At 41.9% G+C, this 25522-nt stretch overlaps 1 protein-coding gene across 1 annotated transcript in view; it reads right to left on the bottom strand.

Annotated features, from left to right (window-relative positions):
- Positions 1–25279, bottom strand: part of abhd17c (abhydrolase domain containing 17C, depalmitoylase) — a 32956-nt gene extending 7677 nt beyond the window's left edge. Inside the window, exons 1-2 of the mRNA XM_085409467.1 lie at positions 24422–25279; positions 8051–8230 (exon numbers count right to left, since the gene is read on the bottom strand). Of these exons, the coding sequence (XP_085265593.1) occupies positions 8051–8230; positions 24422–24906 (665 nt within the window). The 5' untranslated portion in view covers positions 24907–25279. The remainder of the gene's footprint in view (positions 1–8050; positions 8231–24421) is intronic.
- Between the last annotated feature and the right edge of the window lie 243 nt (positions 25280–25522).

The following is a 25522-nucleotide window of genomic DNA, read 5'->3' on the forward strand; positions in this document are numbered from 1 at the left end:
TCTACTCTTTAAGGATCTGAGAAATGCCTGAGATTACACACGTAGAACAGACTCAAACATATCCAGTTATGTAACACTTCCTTGAAAGTTAAACTTAATGTTGCTCAGCACTGCACACGATAAACCTACAGACACACCAGACTGTAACATTTACATATTGTCTGGCTTTTTATAATTTGGTCAGATAAACATCCCCTGTGTTTCTAAATTGTGAATCTTGTGAGGCTGTTCGATATTTTTGAAAGGAACCAATAATAACGCCTATCCCTAGCTGTTTCACATTTTGGTCAGAAGTGAACAACTGTGGTGAAACATTTTCTCAGTTAAAACACAAAAACATAGAAGAGAAGAGAATTTGATCTCAAAATAACTCACTTCTTTGCTGTGTTTTGCAGTGATGCATTTATCTCTCCCTATCTCGCTCAAAGAAAAAAAAATACTATTGCTAAATTTCACTCTTTAAATTTTAGATTAACATCCATCCATCTTCTTCCGCTTATCCAGGGCTGGGTCGTGGGGCAGAGAACCTCCCTCTCCCTAGCCATTTCCTCCAGCTTGTATGGGGGAACACCAAGGCGTTCCCAGGCCAGCAGAGAGATATAATCTCTCCAGCGTGTCCTGGGTCTGCCCCAGGGCCTCCTCCCAGCCCACATGCCCGGAACACCTCACCCAGGAGGCGCCCAGGATCCGCGATCTCGTTCTTTCAGTCACTGCCCACAGCTCGTGACCATAGGTGAGGGACGTAGATCAACTGGTAAATTGAGAACCTGGCTTTTACACTCAGCTCTCTTCACCACAACAGGCCAGTACAGCACCGATCCGTCTGTCGATCTCCCGCTCCCTTCTCCCGTCACTTGCGAACAAGACCCTGAGATACTTAAACTCCTCCACTCGGGACAGGAACTGGTCCCTGAGCCACAGTGGGCACTCCACCTTTTTCTGGCTGAGGACCATGGCCTCAGATTCGGAGGTGCTGATTCTCATTCCCACTGCTTCACACTCGGCTGCAAACCGTTTCAAAATGGTTTTTTAGGGCTTTTATATTAACATTTTGAGACATTTTAACAATGATAACAAATGACGACTGATGTGTGCCTAAAAACATTGTTGGCTCTGAGAAGGAAGACTGTAAAGCAGCAGTTCTTACTTTTGTGCCGATGGTAATGCCATAGGGCAGCAGTTCTCAGACTTTTCACATTGAGTACCACCTGACTGACATTAAAGTACAGTAGTATAGGCCTGAATGTTATTTATCCTAACATAAACAGGATGAGTGATTATAATAACAACTGTACTGTATTAAAACATTCACAGCAGGTGGGATATCCGGTCTTTAAGTGATGACGTATGAACCCTGCTTCCGGGTTAAAAACTACTCTGTGTTTTTAACATGTTTTAATGTTTTTTATCTTGTTCTGTTTGATCTAAACAAGCCCCTAAAAACAGTCAGTGATCACTGTCAGCCCATCTCGGTTTTTATTACAACTGTTCATTTTAAAAATCAGTTTTTAAAACCTTAGGATGTAACTACAGCCCAGCCCCAGCAGCAGTATATGAATGACTAACCTCGTATTGTGGATGGATTATCTCAGTTGTTCTCCTGGCTGAAGTTTGGTCCTTTTACAGCATCCTGCCATGCGATTGCATTTGTCTCTAACCATCAGGAACCCTCACGTTAACTTTTATCGAGTGGAAAAAAGTTAGTGTTCATCCTCCAGCTTCACTGTGCTAATGTGTTTATATTATGCTAACCATAGCTGTGTCGTAGGGGTGCAACAATACTCGTATCGATATTGAACCGTTCGATACAGTGCTTTCGGTTCGGTACGCATGTTTATCGAACAATACAACATTTTTAATTTCCTTCTGACGATGCTGTCTGTGTTGAGCGCTCAGTGGATCTGCGCTCGACAGTGCAGCCTAGGCAGAGTAGTCGAACGCAGATTCACTGAGCGCAGGGCAAGCTAGCGAGACAGGAGCTAAGCTCGTTGCAACATGGCAAATTGAACCTCCCCCACCCTCATTCAGATCTGGCGTTTGGAACTATTTTGGTTTTCATGTGACGTATGACCCTGAAGGTAAGCGCGTCATGGACTAAAGTAAAACAGTATATTGGATGTGCCACGCAATGCTCAATTACATGGGTGGGAACTAGTGTGTTAGCGCAGTTAGCTCGTTCACGTGTTGACGCCGTCCAGCCCCACGCACTGGGAGATCCGCGGTAGCTCGTTAACGTCATTTCAGATTAACGCTGACAGCACTAATAACTTTTCACCTAATAACTTTGTGATGAACTTATTCAGCTACTAAACCACTTCCTGTTTTTAGAGAACAGTTAGATGTAGAGAAGAGACACCGCAGCTCTTTCCAAGAACATATAGTTTTAGAAAAGGGGAAGAACCTGTTGATTCTGAGTGACGTTGTTATTTTTACACACATACACGTATAAAAATAAAAGTACGCAGGCAGCAGTTCGCAGGGTGTGTTTGCTGCTGCCCACGCGTGTAAAAACGACTGCAGTTCTCTGTGTTTTCTAACTCAGGTGTCTTAGCTGAAGAATTACAGGGTGATTTAAAGAAATCCCCTGTCAATGCTCAAAAAACACAGGCACTTATTTCTATAGTACATGTTTTAATCAATGGGCAGTTATGCTCGTACCACACATCTAATGTTATTGTAAAGTATGACAAAGTTGTGGTTCGAACTCATTTTACATGGTGGGCCACCTACAGCCAACTTTAATCCTAAGTGGGCCAGATCAGGGAAACTCCTCTTCCTGTCAGTGTACGGAAGTTTAACTGCACTTTTAATCCAGGAGATATTATAATGTCCAAAAATACAAAAAGAAGTGCAGCTGCAACAGTCTGTCATTTTTCTACATTGTCAACACGATTCATGGCCTTAAATTGGAAGAAATAAATGTATCAAATTTAAATCGTTGCTTAGTGCTGGGCCATATCATACCGTTCACGGTAATACCGGTATAATGTTGGGCAACGATAAGAAAATGAAATATGGCGATAGAATATGGGTAAAACGCGCATGCGCAGTGGCTTTGTTTTCACATGGCGGAAAAAGAATGGCGGCGGCAGCGACGGAGAACGAGAAGGGCGAAAGCGGATCGTTGAATGAAACGGATGAACCAGAACTGGTTTGTAAAAATGCTGCAGCTTCACTGGTGTGGAACTGGTTTAGCTTTCGTCCGTCAGTCAGATACACAACAACAACAACAGATGGCATCAGCTCGAGGGTCGTCAGGTCCTGCGCGGACCAACTGTGTGGGGTGATGGAGCACCTCTTCAACCTGAGCCTGAGGTTGGGAAGAGTCCCACAGCTCTGGAAAACCTCCTGTGTTGTACCAGTGCCAAAGACTTCACGCCCCAAGGACCTCAACAGCTACAGGCCGGTGGCTCTGACATCCCACCTGATGAAGACCCTGGAGCGGTTGGTCCTGGCTCAGCTTCGGCGCCTAACAAGCTCATCACTGGACCCACTTCAGTTTGCCTACCAGCCTGGCATTGGAGCGGATGATGCCGTCATTCACCTCCTACATCGTTCCCTCGCTCACCTGGAGACCGCTGGAAGCACTGTGAGAATCATGTTCTTTGATTTCTCCAGTGCCTTCAACACTATTCTTCCCACGGTCCTGAAGGACAAGCTGGAGAACTCTGGAGTGGACCATCACCTCACTACCTGGATCCTGGACTACCTCACCGACCGACCACAGTATGTGAGGACTCAGGGCTGTGTGTCGGACAGGGTCGTCTGCAGTACGGGGGCCCCACAGGGAACGGTTCTGGCTCCGTTCCTCTTCACCATCTACACTGCAGACTTCTCCCACAATTCCACCCAGTGCTTCCTGCAGAAGTTCTCTGATGACTCTGCAATAGTCGGCCTCATCACTGATGGGGACGACAAGGAGTACAGAGGTCTGACCCAAGACTTTGTGGACTGGTGCCAGCTGAACTACCTCCAGATCAACGCCAGTAAAACCAAGGAGCTGGTGGTAGACTTCCGCAGGCACAAGCATTCTCCACTGCAACCACTGAACATCCAGGGTATGGACATTGAGGCTGTGGACAGCTACAGGTACCTTGGTGTTCATCTGAACAACAGACTGGACTGGACTCATAACTCAGACGCCCTCTATAGGAAAGGGCAGAGCAGGCTGTACCTGCTGCGGAGACTCAGGTCGTTTGGGGTGGAGGGCCCACTCCTGAAGACCTTTTATGACTCTGTGGTGGCTTCTGCTATCTTTTATGGTGTGGTCTGCTGGGGCGGCAGCATCTCTGCTGGGGACAGGAAGAGACTGAACAGGGTGATCCGAAGGGCCAGCTCTGTTCTAGGATGCCCTCTGGACCCAGTGGAGGTGGTGAGTGACAGGAGAATGGCGGCTAAGCTGTCATCCCTGTTGGACAACGTCTCCCACCCCATGCAGCAGACTGTGACAGCACTGAGCAGCTCCTTCAGTGGGAGACTGCGGCACCCACGGTGTGGGACGGAGAGATTTCGCAGGTCTTTCCTCCCCACTGCTGTCAGACTCCACAACAAAGACTTTAACTGAACAAACACACACATCCACACATGTGCAATAACACTAAGTGCAATAATCTTTTCTGGCATCGTTGTATTTTTACTCAGTTGTATATAGCATTCGTATTCTATTTTTATCTTATTGTATATTTTTAGTCTATTTTATTCTACTGTATATAGTATATTATTTTATTCTATTCTGTACAGCTGTGTACTGTATTTATTCTTATTGTATTCTAATTTTTGCGTCATAACTTTTGCACTGTCCACTTCCTGCTGTGACAAAACAAATTTCCCACGTGTGGGACTAATAAAGGTTATCTTATCTTATCTTATCTTATCTTATCTTAACAAAGCACTATTTTTGGTAGAGCATGCTAGCGGCCGTTGTTATTACAGTGTTGTTTGGAAAATACGGCACACTTAAAATCATCCTTTGAATTTTCTGAAACTCGACAGAGCCCCTTATAATCCCGTGTGCCTTATGTATGAACTCTGGTTGTGTTTACTGACCTCGAAACGGTTTTATGTGCACGGCGACTTTGCTAAGCTACGAAGCCGCACCGCTCGATGGATTGTCGGAGCATTACGGCTATCGTAGGCGGAGCCTCGCGGAGTGATACGTACTGTGCTTCAACATGATATTACCGTATTGTGTGTGTGTAACCTCTTTTTAAGTTTTGTGGACATTATACATGGTTATGCTGAGGATATGTCGGCCAGTTTCCACTGGAAATGCCTTTTGGTTAAACTGTCAGCGAGGAATTTGCACTGTTACATTTTTATATAACTTTAATGCAGATAAAAAACAGCTGCTTGTTTAAGTGAAAATACATTATTAGTGCAAAAAAACCCATCAAAGTTGTGGAGTTGTAAAGTGCTATACGCTATATTTTTTATTTTTATTGTGTACTTGCTCATTTAACTGTTTATTCATTACTTAATTACTACAGTGTAGTATGAATTGCCATGAGAGAGGTCTTTACCTGCAGGAAAAGCTGTAAAACTTGTGAAAAAACAGTTAAAAGTCCCAAATTTATGACCTCCTTAACCTTTGGCCAGATTAGCATCTTTGCCTGGATGATTCAGGGCCCTAAACCTGACATCCCTGGTCTATAATCTTTGCGCTGTCTTATAGTTCCTGGCTAAAGAGTATTGAGGGCCAATTACTTTAATCAGCCACGTAATTCAGACATTTTTGACTGTGGTTGCTGGCATGGTTTTTACAGTAAAGCAGCCTGTTGTTCTTCTGATATTACTGTCTCTTTTGACATAAGGCGGGAGTGTACAGTCTTGCACTGTGCAGGTAAACAGTCAGCTGTGCAAGGATGGCACTGCTTCAAATAATGTCAGTTGCCTTTGTGGTAACATGCGTTTGAAATGCTTTGCAGCGTGCACTGTTTTGATTCTTCACACACCTGAGTACAGACTGGTGTTCACAAACACGTCTTGGTTGGCTGCTGCTTCTAAACATATCGTGGGTTGTCGGTCTTGCATGCTGCTCAGTAACATTCAATATTTATTATTTACTGCTATTTGTGTTTATGTTGGTTGTAGCTGTGGTTTCCCTACTGTGATGTTTTCCTTGTGCTTGTTTTAGTTTTTTTCCCAGCAGGTGATCAAACGCATTTTTAGTGTCTTTTCTCTCCGTCTCTCTTCTCCTCTGTCTTTCTGTTCCTCTCCTGTTGTTGAGCCTCTTCCCAACTTCTCTTTTCCTCGTCTTTCACCTTTCTATCCCTAGTCCTGTCAGTTTAGAATCTAATAACTTAAAAGTAGTGCTGTCAAAATTAACGCAGATTACGCCGTCATTACGATTAACACGATACAAAAAATATAACGCCAACACATCTGGAGTGCAGAATGACTCAAAATCCCTGAAATGTTTCTGTCAACGCATTTCGGGCAGTTTGTCTCGGCAGAAGGAATTTTATTTTTACAGAAGCACTTCCAGCTTAAAATATCACATTGAAGCGAAGCTTATGTTAGTCAGGGATGCTGCTAGCACTTTGGCTAACGTGTCACCCAGCTTGCTCACGGAGCATCGGGGGCTCGGTAAGTCGACCTCGGACATATTGATTGATACCAAGTGGATTGCAACAAACTGCAGACCTGTTAATGTCGTTGGGAACAGGCGCTTTACAAGCTTTGGTTCCTCGTCTCAAGGACTTGAAGTGCCTCTCCAAGAGTGACACAGAGAGAGGATAAATGTTCACAGTTTTTTGTTTACATGAAGGTTTAAGATGTTCAATAAACATGTTAAGTGCCTATATTTTCCCTTTTTTCTGTTTGCTCATGCAAAATGAAATACGATAAATATAGAATAAAAATGAATGATATTTAATTGTGATTAATCAAGATGAATCCACAGTAACCCTGTGATGAATCTGATTAAATATTTTCATTGTTTGACAGCACTAATATATATTATATATGAGTGTAAACTTACCTATTAGTATATAGGGTTTTTTTTAAAGTTGTATTTCACAGGAGAGAAGCTGTGTTAAAAGACTGAAACTATTCAAATTCTCTTTGAATTTAAGCATTTAACATTTTTTGTGTTTATTCTGCTTCATTATGTTGCATAAATGTCAGTTACAAGCTTAAATATAAAGTTGAAAAAGTGTAATTGCAGCCAGGCGATTAATCGCAATTAACTACAGAAAATTGTGAGTTAGTCTTTTTTAATCTATTGACAGCACTACTTAAAAGTAAAAATAAATAAATAAATAATAAAGATCGAACAAACTATGACAATCAAGTGGGCCAGTATGATAAAAGCTGTAACGATCTGTTGGGCTGTGACAGACAATCCTGATTGCTACAGTCCAGAGAGGACAGGCAAAATAAACCCCAAAAACATATTTCACTTGTTGCTGCTGCTTTTTACAAATGTCATTTCTCATAGACCAACACCCAGTTTTTAGATGCCAGCTTGAATTTTGTTTACGTTCCAACCTCTGCTTCAGAGGCAGCCACATGTGACCTCGCAGCCACATCTGGTGCTGCAAGACTCCAGAGCAAATATCTGTGCTTCCTTTTATTGTTGTGTTGTATGTTTTGTCTTCATGCTGACGTTTGATCCTTCAAATATATGAGCAACTGTTTTATAGAAATTTACTTCTGGTAATAAATAAATGCATCAGCCATTTCCTTATATTATGGGTGCAATAAAAACTCAGGTGGAGCCTAAAAGTTCATTTAAATCATGTTTAAGTTTCAACGTTTGGTTTGTTTTTTTAATACACACATACATCAAAAAGTGCTCACACAAATATGACAAAGAGACTTTTCGGTTCCAGAAACAGAAAGGACTTGAGCTCAGAGTTTTTTTCTTCTTCTCTCTATTAATTTTACTCTTTTCCCTCCTACTAGCCGTGAAGCAGTTGCCTGACAGAAAGTTACATTTTTACCTTTACATCAGAGAGGTTTAACGCATCAGTGTTACAATAAAACTGTAACACTGCTGGTTGCCCACGTTGTGACATGCATGCGTGTTGATTGCGTCTTTAACACATACCTGGGGAAGGCATCGAAGCAGTAAGTCTTGCGTGTGTCAGGGAAGGCCACCCGCAAGCCCGACATTAGTGGTGAGTGCAGGATGACGGCAGCACATTCATAGCGAGCAGCCAGATCGATGGTGGGCACCGTGCCGATGCTCTGACCATACAAGATGATATTCTCAGGAGTTACACCATACCTTTACAAAGACACACAGAAAAGCCACATTCATTTATACTGTGATGTTACTCAGCATACACAAGGCTTCACACATGAAACACTACATAAACTACTACAGGCTCATTTAAACCATCTGTGACGCCATTTAAGCAGCAAGTGCTTAAATTAGAAGTTTAAAACTAAAAGGCAGTCTGAAGGGGTCACATTCGTGCTGACCCTGGCTGCAAATATGGGTTTTTGCTAAAAATAAATTAAATAAATAAGATGAAGGTTTTTCTGTCCATATTTTACTCTGGTTCTCTTGTTGCTGGCTAAAGTGAGACAGGAAAATCCAGCTGTCAGCTGTAATGTTAGTTTGTAGAGCACTTAATGAACGAGGACTGTTTGGCGGAGAATCACTTTGAGTCAGGCGATGTCTTCTTTTTGTGTTCCCTTTTTTTGAACAGTATATAACACAATATAATATATAATATATATATTTTCATCCTAATCAGCAAAATATTTAGATTCTTATATTATTGTCATTGGAGTTTAGACTATGTTTGTACATTTAACATTCAGCAGCTTTCTAAATTGAATAGTTTATTTTACAATACAGAAAAACAAAGACTTTACCACAGTCAAAATTATTAGACCTGATAGACCCAGGTGCCAATAGTCATCTACTAATCATAAGGTTGGCCTTTCGATCCCTGGGTGCTCCCTGGGTGTCCATGCCAAATATCCTTGTTTAATGATATTAGAGTGAATATTGGATAGAAAGCCCTTAAACATAGAAAAAAGTGTTTTTGTGAAAGAGTGAGTCTCTCAAGCTGGACCTTCAGTTCACCCCACAGATTTTGAAAGAGATTCACGATTCCTTCCACTTTGATTGGATTCCTGGTTCCAGATATACTTGAAGAATGTTTCTTTGGGATGCACGCCACTCCCTTCTTTCTCCAAAAAAGCGTCTCAATGTCCAAAGAGCTCTAGTTTCATCAAATAAAAGGATGCAGTTCCAGTATTCATAATGTTTGTCCACGTTGTCCTCCGTCTTGATGGTGTCTCGCCTGCAAAAGTGGTGTTTTTCTTGGTCTACGACCTCGCTTTCCATTTGTGTTCAGTGTTCTAGTGGTTGTCCTCTTTGAGACTAGAATTCCCAACTTGGCCAAGTCCTTCACTTCTGTTTTGGAAGACAATTCTTGCTAGTTTGTTCCCAGTGTCTTTGGAATCTTTTGCTTCCTGCCTCTGCCAGGCCTGTTCTGTTTGAATTTCTTGATTCCCACTCCATTTCATAACACTATTGTAACTTTGTATATTCATCTCCTGCTTTGTTAGTACCAACAATTCTTTTTCTCAAGCATAAACTCATTTCTTGTGTTGTTGGAGCTGCACTGCTTTTATCATCTAGTATAAATCTAGATGACAATGAATGTGATCTTTATGTTATCACCCTACTGGTGTATTAAAATAATGACACTATTATGAGATTCATAATAAACTGAACGTTGCTCCTAAATACGTTTGTATTGCAGGTCTGTTTTTTGTCGTGGGTGAAACACTCAAGCATGTATTAAAGGAAGCATCGAAGCAAAGAATTTGTGTGGAGCATTTTTTTTATTATCGAATTATTTGAATTAATTGATGAATTGTTGCAGCCCTACATTTAATTACTGAGAAATTCTTTCAGTAACAGTATGACAGTGGATCAACCATTAGACATGTGACCTGGAAACTGGCATAGCGTTTCCCAGCTTCTCTTCTAAAGTACTGCAGTCCTGACAGAAAACAGTTAGTCTGTCAAGCAGAGGAGTTTCTGGATGGCATGTCCTCTTGCCTTCACTCACAATCTGGAAAGGAAGCTTAAAACAAACCCTCCCATTCCCTGACAGTGCTGGGAAACAAACTATACCACAGCAAACACACAAAGGTTTTTTTTGTTGTTGTTGTCGTTTTTTTTTTTTTTTTTTAAACCATTCTGTTTCCAAATCCAGCTTTACAAAGGATTGGGGGTAGAGGTGCTGTGTTGGACGTCCCCTATGAAGAGATGTCATTGCAACAGCTCTTCAGATAACAGCTTGGGTGTGACTAATCTTTTGGCCTAGACAAGTACTTCCTCTGATAAGCAGCTACTGAACTGCGCGGTCATCCTGACAGCTGATTATGACCTGACACATGGATGGGCAAAGTCCCCGCTGGGTGCCATCTGACTCACAACTCCCTGGACTTTGGAGCACCAGACAGAACATTGTAAGGAAAAGAGACTCATCGTTGAGAATGAATGCAACTGTATATCATGGCTACTAAACGATGAAGAACAAAAAGAAGAAGACCAAGCAGATGGACATCATCAAATGACTTTCATGAGCCCTCAGCAGACAAAAGGCATAAATGTGTTTGTTTTTTTTAAAATGGCCAAAAATTACAGATATGTTTTAAGACACCCAGTGGAACATCTTGAAAACAGAGCAATTTACTGAAATGACCTGTTTTTCAGGGATAAATATCGGGAGTCAGTCAACACTGTGAAAAACAGTGGTTTAAGAATAAGATCTCTCAACAACATGGTGATTTATGGTATGCCGTGAACAATGTGGAAAAGAACGCTTAAGAGCCATAATATCTGGCAGATATAATGCAGAACCAGCTTCAGCAAAGGTGATGTGGTATCTTCAACACTGTGATCGATGCAATTATGTGCAGGAACTTCGACGGCTGCCGTGGAGTCCAGTTCAACAATGACCAAGATTGAGTCATGAGTGTGTACGTCATAGGAAACTTGCACATTTTGTCAACAAAATACATGTTTTAAGGCAACATTTATCACTATAGGGACAATGCCTTTTACATCCTCCACTTCCATGACGGTGAAGGACCAACATGGCAATTGTAAAGAAAGTGACACAGTGGAAGCTGTGGCATTACGAATTCTGAATTTAAAAAAGACCTAGTTCAATTCTGCAGTTAGTTTAAGAGAACAAATGGAAAAAACTGACAGAGTTAAGCTGAAAAATACAAGAAACTGCATCATATTGAAGATATTAACAAAGAAATTGGAGAAACAGAGGGGCGCATTATCAGTGACTACCATTAACCAGTGCTCCCCCTTGACGGCAGAGCGGGCTGGTTACGAGCCGGGAACGAGCTCGCAAAGAGCACGCGCATCTTTGCAGTCTGAGCGGTGCAGGGCTGTAAGGGAAAAGGAGAGATGCAGACTGATGCAACAAAAATAGGGCTGGGTATCGTCACTGATTTCTAGAATCGATTCAATTCCGATTCACAAGGTCCCGAATCGATTCGATCCACGATTCGATTTAATTCGATTCGATTCGATTCGATTTAAATCTGGGAAATTTTGACAGTCAGAAATATTATAATTCAGATCAGAACATTTACATATTTTTGTATCTATAAAAAGGAAGCTGACACTCGCAAGACTTTATCCAAGGTGTGAGCATCACAGCAGATGTTCGAGAGAGAGGGGGGGGGGGGGGAGAGGGGGAGGGAGAGAGAGAGAGCTGCGCATCGCAATGGAAGCAAAACAGTAAAAGAATTCATGACGATGTTTATGTGAAGCGTTTGGATCTTCTTTTGCTGCTGGTTCGGTCAATATTGTTTGGAGAGAGATCAAACTAACAGCTTTAGAATCAGCGCATAAAGGGCGTGAACACAAAGCGCGGACCCGCCGACAGATCAGAATCAGCGAGCTGTCGGCTTTCAGCCCCGACTGTGAGAAAGGCGACATCTCACTGATTCTGATCCGCTGTGTGTTTAAGTCTATGTGAAGAATCCCTGTACCTGCTCTCATTTACTGTTTGGTGGTTCTTGAAATTTTGTGAGATGTCACCAGAGATTCTGGCATTTCGGACAAAATAAATTTATATTAAAAAATCAATTTAGGATTTTAATGAATCGATTTTACGTTATCCAAGCCAGAATCGATTTTAATCGATGAATCGATTATAAAAACCCACCCCTAAACAAAAACCAGTAGGGTGTAATGCATACACTGTATTCTATAGCACACAGGAGTATTAGCCTATTATGTATAATTAGAAACAGTTTTGTGACAACTGACGAAACAAAAGAGCGTCCTGTGTGTGCAACAGCACAACAAAGCATTACCTTTCCTTTGATTAAATGCACAAGTGGTGCTGGTCATTAGCTGCTCGCTAACTGGGTAAGGCTGTCATGGGTCTGTAGCTCTGACCACTGTTTTAAGAAACATATTTAGTTTTAAAGTAAGTTACAGGGCCTGCCTTTCTGGAGGACTAAATAATTAAGAAATAGAATATATTGGATTTATATTTCAAGCACTGGGAATATATAATAAGGGATTCTGGATCAGCACCATGATGCAAACTTGTGGCCATAGTATATACAGCAGGGGTGTCAAACTCAAATACACAGAGGGCCAAAATTCAAAACTGGAACAAAGTCGCGGGCTAACGTTAATATTTATTGGGAAAAAAAATCTTCCTCCAGATATAAGAATGAATCTTTTCTTATGGACTCAAACACGTTTTGCTGAAAAATTGAATATGTAACAAGCAAAGCTTAATACTAAACAATATATATATTAGCTGTATGATACCAGTAGGCCAGCTCTGATAGTAATTTGGTTTGACACCTATGATATACAGTATTCTGGAGAAGGTATAAAATGTCACTGTATGTGTGTGCGTGTGTGTTTGTTTTATATGTATAGACTTTTTTTTTTAATTATTAATCATGATATAACATGGTCCAGACATGAGGAGGAAACTGTGACAAAAGGAGCTGTGTGATGCAGTGCATCCATCACCAGCTGGATTAAAGAGCACAGGTAACAATAACACGTGTACCAGTTGTTGCATTGCAGAGGTGTTCAAGTAGAAAAACAATAATAAATAATGTTTTGGTTCTATAACATTTTTCTATTATTTCTCTATTATGGATTAGGTGCAAGAGTTTTTGTATGTGTGGGTAATTCAATAACAGACTAATGCAACAGCAGACTGTGCCTTGTTCTCAGAGGGACAGCAAATGGAGAGTGATAGTTTAGATGAGGAGATGGAAGGAGGAAGAGAGTAAGTCACAGGCGCTGTCACCGATCTTTGCATTTTATTATTATCTCATAACACTTGTTTAATCAGCTACCAGCTCTCCTATGGACTTTTTAATGTCTACAGTGTCAGATCAACACAGCCCTGCCCTCCAGCACCATCAGGAGCAGCAGCAACACCTCAACAGCAACAGTGTACCCATCAGGTAAAGCATAGGCTACGTTTGCTTTGCATTGTCCCTGCCTGATGACAGTGATATAGTATGGTGTGATTTCATATTAGATTCTTGATGAATGTGGGTTGTTGTTATTCTGCCCCTTTTTAACTTTCAGCACCATCTCTGCTCATGGTCAACTTCACTCCAGCATGTTTTCTGATGAGGCGAAAAACTGGAGCACCAGGAAGCACATGTAAAATGTCTACACATAGAAAGGCTCTGAATGGGTGAGACATGCAAGTCGGTAACACCACAAATTAATAATCTCAAATAAATTATCAGTTATGGGTAGGGATGGGTACCGGTAGGTTCTGACATAAACGGTAGTAACCAGACCGAAAAGCAGCGCACATTTCAGTGCTTTATTTCGGTGCTTTTTTTCCCCCTGAGATGTCACACACTTTAGGAGCCAATCATTTTAATAATAATAATAATAACAATAATAATAATGGATTTATATAGCGCTTTTCAAGGCACCCAAAGCGCTTTACAATGCCACTATTCATTCACTCTCACATTCACACACTGGTGGAGGCAGCTACAGGTGTAGCCACAGCTGCCCTGGGGCAGACTGACAGAGGCCAGGCTGCCATATCGCGCCATCGGCTCCTCTGGCCAACACCAGTAGGTGGTGGGTGAAGTGTCTTGCCCAAGGACACAACGACCAGGACAGAGAGCCCGGCGACCTTCCGGTTACAGATACGCTTCCCAACCCCCTGAGCCACGGTCGCCCCCCCATTTTACCTTTGCAAGCGTAGTAGGTGGGCCCAGGTACGTACGTTCTTTTAGAGCAGAGCTACAGATTAAAAATGCCCAAGGCGAAGCGGTGAAAAGTCTGGCTGTACTTCACAGCAAAAGATGCAAACTCAGCAGCAACAAGTGCTTTAAGCTGATACTGTGATACTGTCAAAGGAGGTAACACCTCGAATCCGATGAAACACCTGGCGACGCATAGCGTTTTTTTTAAAAGCCGAGAAATGCGCCGTATTTGATAGCTTGCTGCGAGACCTCACACCGAGCACATCTACTGCGGGTGTGGTGCCTGTTATCGGACCCGGAGTTAGCAACATCCCCCAAAAACCCGAAGAGCAGAGTCCTGGCCCCTAGCCCTGCCAGTGTAGCAGAAATGATGAGGATGATGATGCAGCAGCAGCCGTTCTTCTCTGCGTGAGTAGCTTAATGTTGTTCGTGTGTAATTTACGTTGAGTTTTAAGAGCTACTCTGTTATTTCTTTAATTATTTCAAGTCAACATAAGTGAAAAGCGAGAGTTGCAGGGACATGCTGCTGTTTATTCAACACAAGGAACTGAATTTTTAAAGTCCAGTGAGCGGACATGTAACATCAAAGAAAAAGAACAATAACACCATTTAGCAATTATTAGCGTGCCAAGGCAACTGATCTTTTTTTAAAGCAAATGGTTATCTTCAAAATCTTACTGCTGCACAAAACAACCCAAGTCCCTAGAGGCCAAGTAAAAGACCACTTTAATTAAATTCCAGTGTTAAGGCCCATGCACCTAATGATTTTCCTCAACATCTGATTAAAAAGATATTGAATAAACATACAGCTGCTCCTCAGGTGCTTAGGTTCCCCTAAGGCAGTCTGATGATTAATGCAGTTTTATGCTCATGCAGGCTACTCCTGGAAGCGTTGGGGAATGATAAAATGTTTCATTTAAATGCTAGATGTGATTAGATGCTCTCCGTTTTCATTAAGTGGCATTAATACTATGTGTCAAATGGCATATTAACCTCAGACGTGTTCATTATTGATTTGTTTATTTACGTAATGATCCCCCTCAAGCCTATGATGTAATTCAACATGAAGGAGACAGACATTTAACTTTCCATTGTTAAGCTGATCTGATATTTGAATAAAATATTTTCTGATCCTTACTCTAAATCAGGGGTCGGCAACTCTGGGCACGTGGGCTTAACTGATGGCACGGCCATAGCTGGACTGGCCATCGGGCATACCGGGCATTTGCTCGGTGGCCCAATGATTTTTTTTATTTGTTTTTTTGTAACGGTATAAACAATGAAAGGCGTTGGACTGGCCAGATGCTGGCCGGTGTGTAAAAATAACTAGATGTTTGGTGGTGGCATCGCGGAGCTTCCTCAGATTCAGTAAAATTAACAAGTGGTGGAGGCCAGCAGGTGGATGAGGGAGATCGGAGGCAGGAGGAGGAGAGACCCGAGGCGGCCGCTGGTCCGAGTGTCAGGTGAACTGAACTTCAGGTAAGAAGTTATGACCTGCAGTCCATCTGGGTCAGATATAAACCAAGTTTAGGTGGAGTTTATTTTTGTTGTGCTGACTTTTTACAGTCAGTTACAATAACTCGTACTGCTACTAGCTAGCAGGACGGAGTTTCTATACAGCTGTTGCTATGAATTTACTAATAGTAAAATTTATTTTATTCATAAGGTTAGTTATTAGAGTTGCCAACCGTCCCGTATTCAGAGAAATTATTACGCGTTTGGTGTTGAGCTGAAAAAGAACACAGTTTGTCCCGAACTTCAGCTAGAATGGAAAAAGACACAAAGCTGGAGTTATTCTGTGTTTACGCTGCACAGCTGCCTCTTCTTCTCTCATTCTCCCCCCTCCCTCTCTCATGTTTCTACTTCAATCATGAAACTGATCAATGATCAGCTGATCGTCTCTCTTGTTTATTTATCGCCCACTTTGCGCCAGAAAGAGGAAACCAGCGGATGTCGCGCTAAACAACAGCAGCACGTTTAAGCTTGATCAGCTGTTGTTAGAATATATTTAATATTAATTTCTAGTATCAGCTGATGTTTGCTGGAGCCACAGCTGTAAAGCTGCTGGTCATGATGTTGGTTTGGATATGTGGTGAGAGGGAAACATGAAGATGAAACCAGGAGATGTCCTTACTGAATCATCAGAGCTGAACAGGTGATGGAGAAACAGGTTTACCTTTCAGGTGACATGAATGAGTTGAAGTTATGAACTGTTTCTGAGACACAAATAACACCAGGATCCTTTTCTAAGCAGCTGACAGCTGGTAACTGTGCAGGGGCGGGTCTAGCAAAGTGTTGCCAGGGGGCCAGGTAGGGCATTAACAGGGAAAGGGGGCACAAAGACATACTTTCTTATTCTCATTTAAAATGTCTCGCTGAATCTGAATCTTACAACCAAAGTTTTTATCTGATGTAAAATGTATAGAAATCATACATATACCAACAAGACTGTGCATCACTGTCACAGCAGCATCTGTTTCCATTCAAAGGCTTTATGGCTTTAATACCTGGGGGGCCGGTCTCTAGTCTAAATGCTCGATTTTCTGTCCCAGTCCAGCTCTGGGCACGACACACAGTGAATTAATCTGAGAAGGTGCATTAAAAAAAATAAATGGCGCACCACCAGTGCACATCGCAAATCAGCTCGCATAGACACATTAGTTGTGCCTCTTCTTAATGACGGTATCTTAGCTAACAACCCCAACTACCAGATTCAACTTGTAATTGGCTAAAAATAACTTCGCCTACCGGTGAGAGGAACGTTGTTAGCTTTCCACATTCTGACACTTCAAAAGCTTCAGCAGCTGTCAGCACAGCATCAGCACCACAGAGATACACAGATACATCCGTAGACTCGAGACACAAGGCGTCTTTGGGACTTTCAGGTGTTTGGACCAATGTTTTCTTTTCTGAACAAACCAGAAATCTTTAATGAGCAGCTGCATTTGTCTCGCATTAACTGGCTGAGTTAATGCCAGTTAATGCAACATCGAAGCAGCTGGAATCCACAGCTGTGCGTGTTCATGGAGCTGCATTGTCACCTGCTGGACGTCACTACCTGACAAGGTTAACTGTCTTCAGAACATTGCAGAGGCCTTATTGACAGTATTTGGCTCTAATATCTGTGTGAGCGGATTTTCTCTCACATGAGTCTTCAGGTAGCAGAGATTTTCCTTGTTTGAGGTGACCAAATACTTATTTTCCACCCTGATTTACCAATAAATTCTTTACAAATCCTACCATGTGGATTCATGGATTTTTTTTTTCACATTCTGTCTCTCACAGTTGAAGTGTACCTCTGGTGCAAATTACTGACCTCTGTCATCATTTTAGGTGGGGGGACTTGCACAATCGGTGGCTGACTAAATACTTTTTTGCCCCACTGTATTATGACAGCAGGCCAATCTACTGGGCCAATCTGCTCATTCCAATTCTATGTTGTTCTTTGTTACACTACACACCAGTAAGGACTCTTACGTAGGATTTATAGCCCTGCAAACGTGTCCATCTGCATACACTTTTCGGTCGGACAGAGAGGAGAAGGGTTTCCACCCATGTGAGATGAGATCCTGACTGCAAATGGGACGCGCACGGCATATGCAGCTGCTGAATGCTGATTGGTTGACAGGTGGAATAGAGTCAGGAGGGATAGCGCAGTTTACCATGAACCGGAGAACTGTGAAGTGTCCAATGACACTTTTCACACTCAATTTCACTTCAGCTCTTTGTATGTTGTAATGTCATGCTCTGTTGCCACCAACAGCACGAGCAGGAGTGGCTGCAACACATACACTCTTACTCTTGTATACTGTCTCCATCTGAGGCAGACGGGTAGTCCCTGCAGCAGACAGCGGACACACTCTCTCCGCTCGACTATAAAACCAGCTTCAGGCTGAGCGAAAATAAGAGAAGAGCAAATCATTTCACTGATTAATAAAAATGTTTCTTTTAGTTTGTAGTAGTTTTAATCCTAATGTTATTTAGTAGTTTACAATAAACGCAGTAACTGTTTTCTTTGATGTCCATGTTGCACTGCAGGTCATGAAAGCACTGATGTTTGATGAAGTCTGCTGTTTCTTGACATGCAGCAATTTTCACTTATGTGCTGATTAAGTATATGAAACAAGTGTAAGCATTAAATATGAAGAGACACAAACGCAAAAACATTAGTCTGGAATTGGATGTTGATAAATGGATTAGCTGCCTAATTTTTGTGATAATTAATTAATGTAAGTGGTTTATGATTCGCTTGTTTCATCATCAGAAATACGACAAATCACTGTTTGATTTCAAGTGTTGGAAAATCATGATTGGCAGTTTTCCCATAATTAAATACTTAATCCACTGAATTCTCATAATAACACTGGAAAGTTATAACTACTTTAGGTTAATGTAAAATGTATATTTCCTCTTGCTGTACATGAGCTCGACATACCTCAAGAATGTGAAAAACACGACCCAGCTCCAAGCTCAAGTGCTGAAGCACATGCTTTGAATTGCAGATTATACATTAATTGTTTATGTCAACGCAGTAACTCATTAAATTAACTACATAAAATGACAAATACCTTTCTGTCTGTTTTACACTGCATAATTTCACACGTACCTGCAAACATAACCAGCATGGTACACGGCGTTCACAAGGCGAGAAAGTCTCATATGTACACACAAGTATTATAAATGCAGCACACACACACACACACACACACACACACACACACACACCCAAATGGAAAGAAGTCCAGCCATGAACCTGCACGTGCACACCTGGACACATTTCTGTTGCAAGAGGTCTGAGATGAAACTATGGCTTTGTAGATCTCATTACTTTTTGAGTCAAAGCACAATGGCAATAATAATTTAATGCATCAATGGGAAAATTAGGTAAAAATTGTCTTGATAGGTAAGCCCCTGCCTTTAACTTTGACCAACATTAATCAGCAACACCATCCTACCACCATTAAGTTATCTAATATCTTTTATCAGTTACTGTTAAAAAGTAAAGAACTCAATTATGAGTCTAGTCCTGCAGGCAGAGACAGCATGAAGACGGACATATGAGGCATAAGCTATATAAGCTATCGACGAGGAGCTGGAGAGTTTAAAAAAAGAAAGAAAAACAATCTGTTCATTGGAGATGGTTTAGACTCAAAGTATGAAAACGAGTCCAAACAAAAGGTTCAAGTGCTACTACTTGCTTCCACCATTTACAGCAGCACCATAAAGTGTTACACATAGTGTGTGAAACTGTGTGCTGCAGCTCAGGCCATGAAGCCTTGACAGCCTTCTTCATTAACACTATATTTTAGTATGCAGTAGTAGGATGTTGTAGATGATCTCAACAATAAACATGCAGACCATCCACACTGACCTGTTGGACATTAATCCATGATTTAGGACCAAATACATTCCACGTGAGAAGACCTTCCCGAAGTGGGGGGCCCGCCCCCTGGGGGGGGGGGGGGGGGGGAATGAAAAGGGGGGAAAAAACAGAACGCTTGGACACTGCTAGCACGGGGCGCCCACAGAAACGCAAAGCAGGAGATGAAGCGGCGCTGAATATGTTTCCAAACCAACTTCATTCTAAGCCAAAGACTAGAAAATCTGGTGAAGCAAATCTGCCCTTTGGCTTCACCTGCACAGGTGCTGAGGTAGGTCTCCCTGCAGGGTTGGTTTTCCCTGCATCAGGAGCAGCGCTGGGCTGTTTAAATCACAGACAAACAGGATCCAACAGCTGTTTATGTTTTTGAACCCATTTTGCACAGAGAGGCATTTTTTGAAAAATGTATTGATAACAATGTTGAACATTATTACACAGGAAAAAACAACTACATGTAAAATAATGACACCGTGACGCCGCTGCCTTTGTAAACAGAGGGACAGTAACTGCGTGTAAAACCTGCAGACAGTCAGATTAACAGTATTTTGTCTCTATCATTCTGCAGTTCATCTCATGTAAACAGTAACGTGGCCACAGCGTGACGTGAATTAAGGCGCATACCTTTGACACCCGTGTAGGTGCGGACGCAGCGTAAACGAGTTAGTAGTTTATTTTATTACCTGTAATTTATTGCTGTTTACTTTTATTTGCTTAATTGTTTACTAAATATTTGAGGTGTGAAATAAACAGCAATGGAGCAAAATATGGGCGCGTGTGGTTGGAGGATGTGTTTGTGCGCGTGCATGCGCGAGAAGGGGGGGCGAACATTTTTCTTGTAAAACAAAGGGGGGGCCCAGCAAAATAAGTTTGGGAACCACTGCTCTAAAACATAAAGTCATCTTGGAGGCAAAGTCTCTGGTCAGTTATGAGGAAAACGTTTGAGCTACCAGCTCGGTCTGCATGAGTCTGCAGACCAAGAGAAAGCAGCAGCATCACTGGGCGAACGTCTTCCAACACAGCATAGCGACCAGCATCGCTTAAAATAAGAAGGATGTTGACCCTCCAGAGAGTGGTGGATCGTCAAGTTGCTTAACCAGCAGTGAGCTGGATAAGCAAAGCTGGACCGAATAAGTCGGGATGGTGGTGCATGAAGAGCTCTACATAAAAATGACCGCCCCTGACATTTATTAACACACAAAATGAGCAAGAATGAACAAAGTTGCTTCAAAGTGTCAGCTTATTTCAAATTGAACTCAAGAAATTTTACCAAACACACAAACTGTTTTTGAAGCATCAAATAAATGAGCATGGTGGCCACATTTCTGTGATAACGCGCATGTCCATGAATCCTGAATAATTCAAAACGTTATGTATGAAGGCACAGTAAACAAAGTCCACATCACACTGAACAAGATTTCAATAAAATTCAGCTTGGATCCTTTTGAATGTCAGTGATTTTTAAATGCATCTGCTTCTAAAGTAGGGCACAGAGGCTCTTTGCGATTTCCCTTCTGTATGTATCATGTTGGGCATTAAAATTAGGGGCGGGTTTTGATTATCGATTTATCGATTAAAATCGATTCTGGCTTGGATAACTTGATATCGATTCTTTAAAATCCTGAATCTATTTTTAAATATAAATTTATTTTTCCCGAAACGCCAGAATCTCAAAATTTCAACAACCACCAAACAGCTAAAACAGTAAATGAGAGCAGGAACACGGATTCTGCTCAAAGACGTAAACAAAAAGCGCCGACCCGCCGACGGATCAGAATCAGTGAGATGTTTGTTTTCTCACCGACGGCACGGACACGCTCGGGGCTGAAAGCCGACAGCTCGCTGATTCTGATGTTTCGGCGGGTCGGCGCTTTGTGTTTACGTCCTTTTTGCCTTAGATTCTGAAGCTGCAGGTTTTATCTCTCTCCAAACAATATTGACTGAACCAGATGCAAAAGAAGATCCAAACTTCGCTTCACATAAACATCGTCATGAACTCACTCTGACTTTTGCTGTTTTGCTTCCACCACACTTCATGCACAGCTCTCGCTCTCTCTCTTCAAGAACAGTTTCCCGTCTAAAAATCTGTTTTCTGCATTATTCGCTTGCTTGTTACGCACAAGTCTACTGCTGTTTACAGCGCTGTCGGACGCTGTTTGTTTCCCTTCTACTTACTTCCAAAAAGAAAGCCTCATTTCTGCTGTTCAATACTGAACAAATTGTAACTTTTTAAAATTATGCAAAATTGCAAAAGGCTGTGTCTCAAATAAAACCTCTAACTTTGCTCTGCTTCACGTCAGCAGCATCAGGTAATGTTCATATGTTGATTAATGGTTTTCTTTCGTTTTTGATCTACTGCAGAATATTTTTGAGGTCATCTGCTATAAAATTCCAGGCCAGGAAAGTCACCTTCACGTTTTTCTGTGTTTTATCTTCAGTGACTTCGACACAAAGGCCTCTGCTGTGATGCTCACACCTTTGATAAAGTCTCACAAGTGTCAGTTTTCTTTTTGTAGAAATAAAAATATGGAAATGTACTGATACGTGATCAGGCAAAATTTACCCGATTTAAATCGAATCGAATCGTGGATCAAATCGATTCGGGACCTTGTGAATCGAAATCGAATCGATTCTAGAAATCAGTGACAATAATCAGCCCTAATTAAAATTATCCATGAAAGAAAACCTGTGCAGGTAACATACTGTACTGTATTTATAGAAACCATGATAAGCAGGAAACCAGAGGCAGATGAGCAGAAAACAGGTGAGTCACATTTCCAATGGTTCCACCTGCCAAACCTTTCTTTAGCCCTGAGCATGTACTGGGGGCAGGAAGCTTTATTAGCACCTACACAGCATAGGAAATGCAGTTTTTAACAGCCACTGGCAAAGATTAATTTTGTGCCATGTAATCTTCCAGCAACTTCTCTGTTTCACTTTAGCCGCATTTTATGAGCTCAAATTGTTGTCATAAATATTTTGTACTTGTAAATCAGACTGTGTAGTTGTTAGTTTTGTACCCATGTAAACCAAAATATCTGAAAATTTTATGTTTGTGCATCTATAGATGACAATTTGTGTGTGTGTGAAAAATATTTAGACAAGTTACAAATTTGTTTTTGTTCAGGTCCGGTTACAGATGCAAAGCAAAAAACTACGTGTAAAGCTGCGCTCAAGTTCCCTGGCTGTGTGTGAGCTTCAAATTGCAAGTATGAATTTTGACCTGAATTTTCTTCTTTTCACAAATTTAACTGGAGAACAGATGGGTTGGGCTGTCAGAGGGGGCTTTACTGAGCTTCAGGTCCTGGAAGGGTAATACAGTTTGAAGCTGGAGGATCTCTATATAAACATCCCACAAGGCTCATATAAGCTAGGTCCCTTAACTTTCAGTAGCTGTTGAAAGGATAAAGTTGTGGTAAACCAATGGTCAGTGTCAGGGAGTTTTTAATGTTTTATTTGATTATGCTTCAAATGTTATGTTATACTTATGTTCACATATTTCACCAGACACAGTTTTCTGTTGAAACAGGAAGCTGACCCTGTGACATTTACCGCAAGAGATCTGTACAGAAATACACATCCGCAGAAGTTGACTTGCATTATGTTATTCTTAGAAATTGACTTGTAGCACATACACTTTGTGACACACACACACACACAGCTTACACACAGACAGCATCAGGACCTGCGTAACAGGAAATGTGATTATATTTGCATATTGACGATGTAACCTATAAAAATAAACAAATACTGCAGTACGGTGTGACTCTCTGTCTGAGTTTCACCCGTGCCGCACGTTATCAGTATCAAGTGTCTCAGTGTTGTTTATTCACCTGACCGTTTGTTAACTGTAAATCTCTGACAGTCAGAATTACCATTATTACTTTCACATAAAGTCAGGGCTGACCCGGGACCATTGCTGTCAGTCACACTGCACAGGATAAAGGCCCTTTCACATCAGACGTGGCATTCGCTGCGCTCACAGCTAACTAAGAGCAAAGAATCCACAATGTGTGTTGTGCTGGCTGCTGCGCTAGCTTTTATGTTGTTTTCTTGTGGCTGCTCTACGTGTACTAGATGCACCTGCCCCTCGTCGTTTCAAAACGTATCTCTGATTTTATATCCTCTATGACAGTGTGTGTTGTATTATGTTCACGTTTTTAAGTAAAAACATGAATCACTCGATCATAACTAAGAAAGCTTTGTAACTATCCCGACTAGCGAAGAGTGTGTCATTTCCACAAAAGTGCTTTCCTCCCCGAGGTCCACAGAGCCGTTGAAAAGACTGTGGAGGTCCCTGCACGTACACCTGTGACAAAAAGTTCACCGAACTCAGACACGCACAGAATGTTTTCCTTTGTGGTGATGAAGGAAAACGCTGGCACCTTTGCCCTTCCAGGACCTGAACCTCAGTAAAGAGTCCCTCCCACCGCCAAACCCATTTGTTCTCTGATTGGATAGCTAAATTTGTGATTGACATGACACTGACCAGTCAGCTGAAAGGAAGAAAAATCGGGTCAAAATTTATACTGCAAGTTGAAAGTTACACACAGCAAAAAAAAGTAACTTGTGTAAATATTTTTACAAACAAATCTTTTTCTTAACACACACAAAAAATTCTCATCTGTGGATCTGTGGATAACATGCACATAAGAATTTCAGACATTTTGGTTTACAAGGTTACAAAACTCAGTTCACAGCTATGCAGTCTGATTTACAAGTACAAAATATTTATGACCACAATTTGAGCCCAAAGCATTTGTGTAGTGGGCGTTATCTCAGCACACACTTGTAGGCATTGTCTGATCCACAACACCCATGTGTTATACTCACTTGTTCCTCAGCATCTGCCAGGCCGCCTCGATGTCCGCATACAGGTTCTTCTCTGAAGGCTTGCCGGTGCTGACTCCGTAGCCTGAATAGTCGTAGGAGAACACGTTGCAGTTTATCCTGGAGCCCAGGCCGATGTAAAAACTGCACATCTGCCCCAGGTCCACAGCGTTACCGTGGGAAAACAGCAGCGTGTAGCGACTGTTCGGAGCGCAACGCACAAACATGCATGCTACCCGGTTACCCCGGCTGCTTCTAGTGGTGAACACTTCCACTGCATCGAGCTCTCGCTGGGAGTATTGCCAGTCTGCCCGTTCGGTTAAATGTAAGCTAGTCACCCCGTTAGCGTCGGTGTGCATGGAATACGTGGGCTCCGGTGGAAGGAAAGCTAGTTTGGCCGCGATGCGACTCGGACAGGGTGGACAGCAGAACAGCCAGCACAGCTCGCCGATAGAAAACCCATTCATCCTGGGGCCTTGTTCTGGCATTTAGGCCCGGGGTTACCTGATTTACTAACTTCGGCTAAAACAAAACACGCGGTTCGGATCTGTTTCGAGATCCGGTGTACCATTAACAGACCGCAGCAGGGCTGGAAGACAAGCTGAGCGACGTCTCGGCTTTGCAGCTACTCGCTAGCCGGCATACAGGTGGCTCACAGCAAAACTCGCAGAAATTGCGACGCAACATTTACGTTTATATTACTTTACACCACTAAACTGTGCCACTACTGGTCTCAAAAGCACAGTTCTACCCTTTGAAAACATCACTTGCTGTAGCTTTGTTGCTAATATATTGTAATAAAGAAAGCAGCCATCTCTCTTGAATGGTGACAAGCCGGTTTTCCGGTACAACCGGATATCCTGCCGTAACAAAGACAAAAAGCCGTAAGATATTTTAAGGGAAAAAAACAAACATTTTCTTTATTGAAAAAAAAATCCACACACACACATCCAAAAATCTTCATTTGTTTATATTTTGCGCTTTAAGGAAAAACAGTCTGTTCAATTCCAAAGATCTATTTTCTAAACTTGGGCTGATCCACACTGTAATGTTCGGGATCTGTGGAGGTGACCGATAAAGTTGTGTTTTTCTGTCCATCACTAA

Source organism: Rhamphochromis longiceps, linkage group LG1 (genome assembly GCF_057381845.1).
Source record: "Rhamphochromis longiceps isolate RC_006_pf linkage group LG1, R_longiceps_female_GT1.1, whole genome shotgun sequence".
In the NCBI taxonomy this organism is placed as follows: domain Eukaryota; kingdom Metazoa; phylum Chordata; class Actinopteri; order Cichliformes; family Cichlidae; genus Rhamphochromis; species Rhamphochromis longiceps.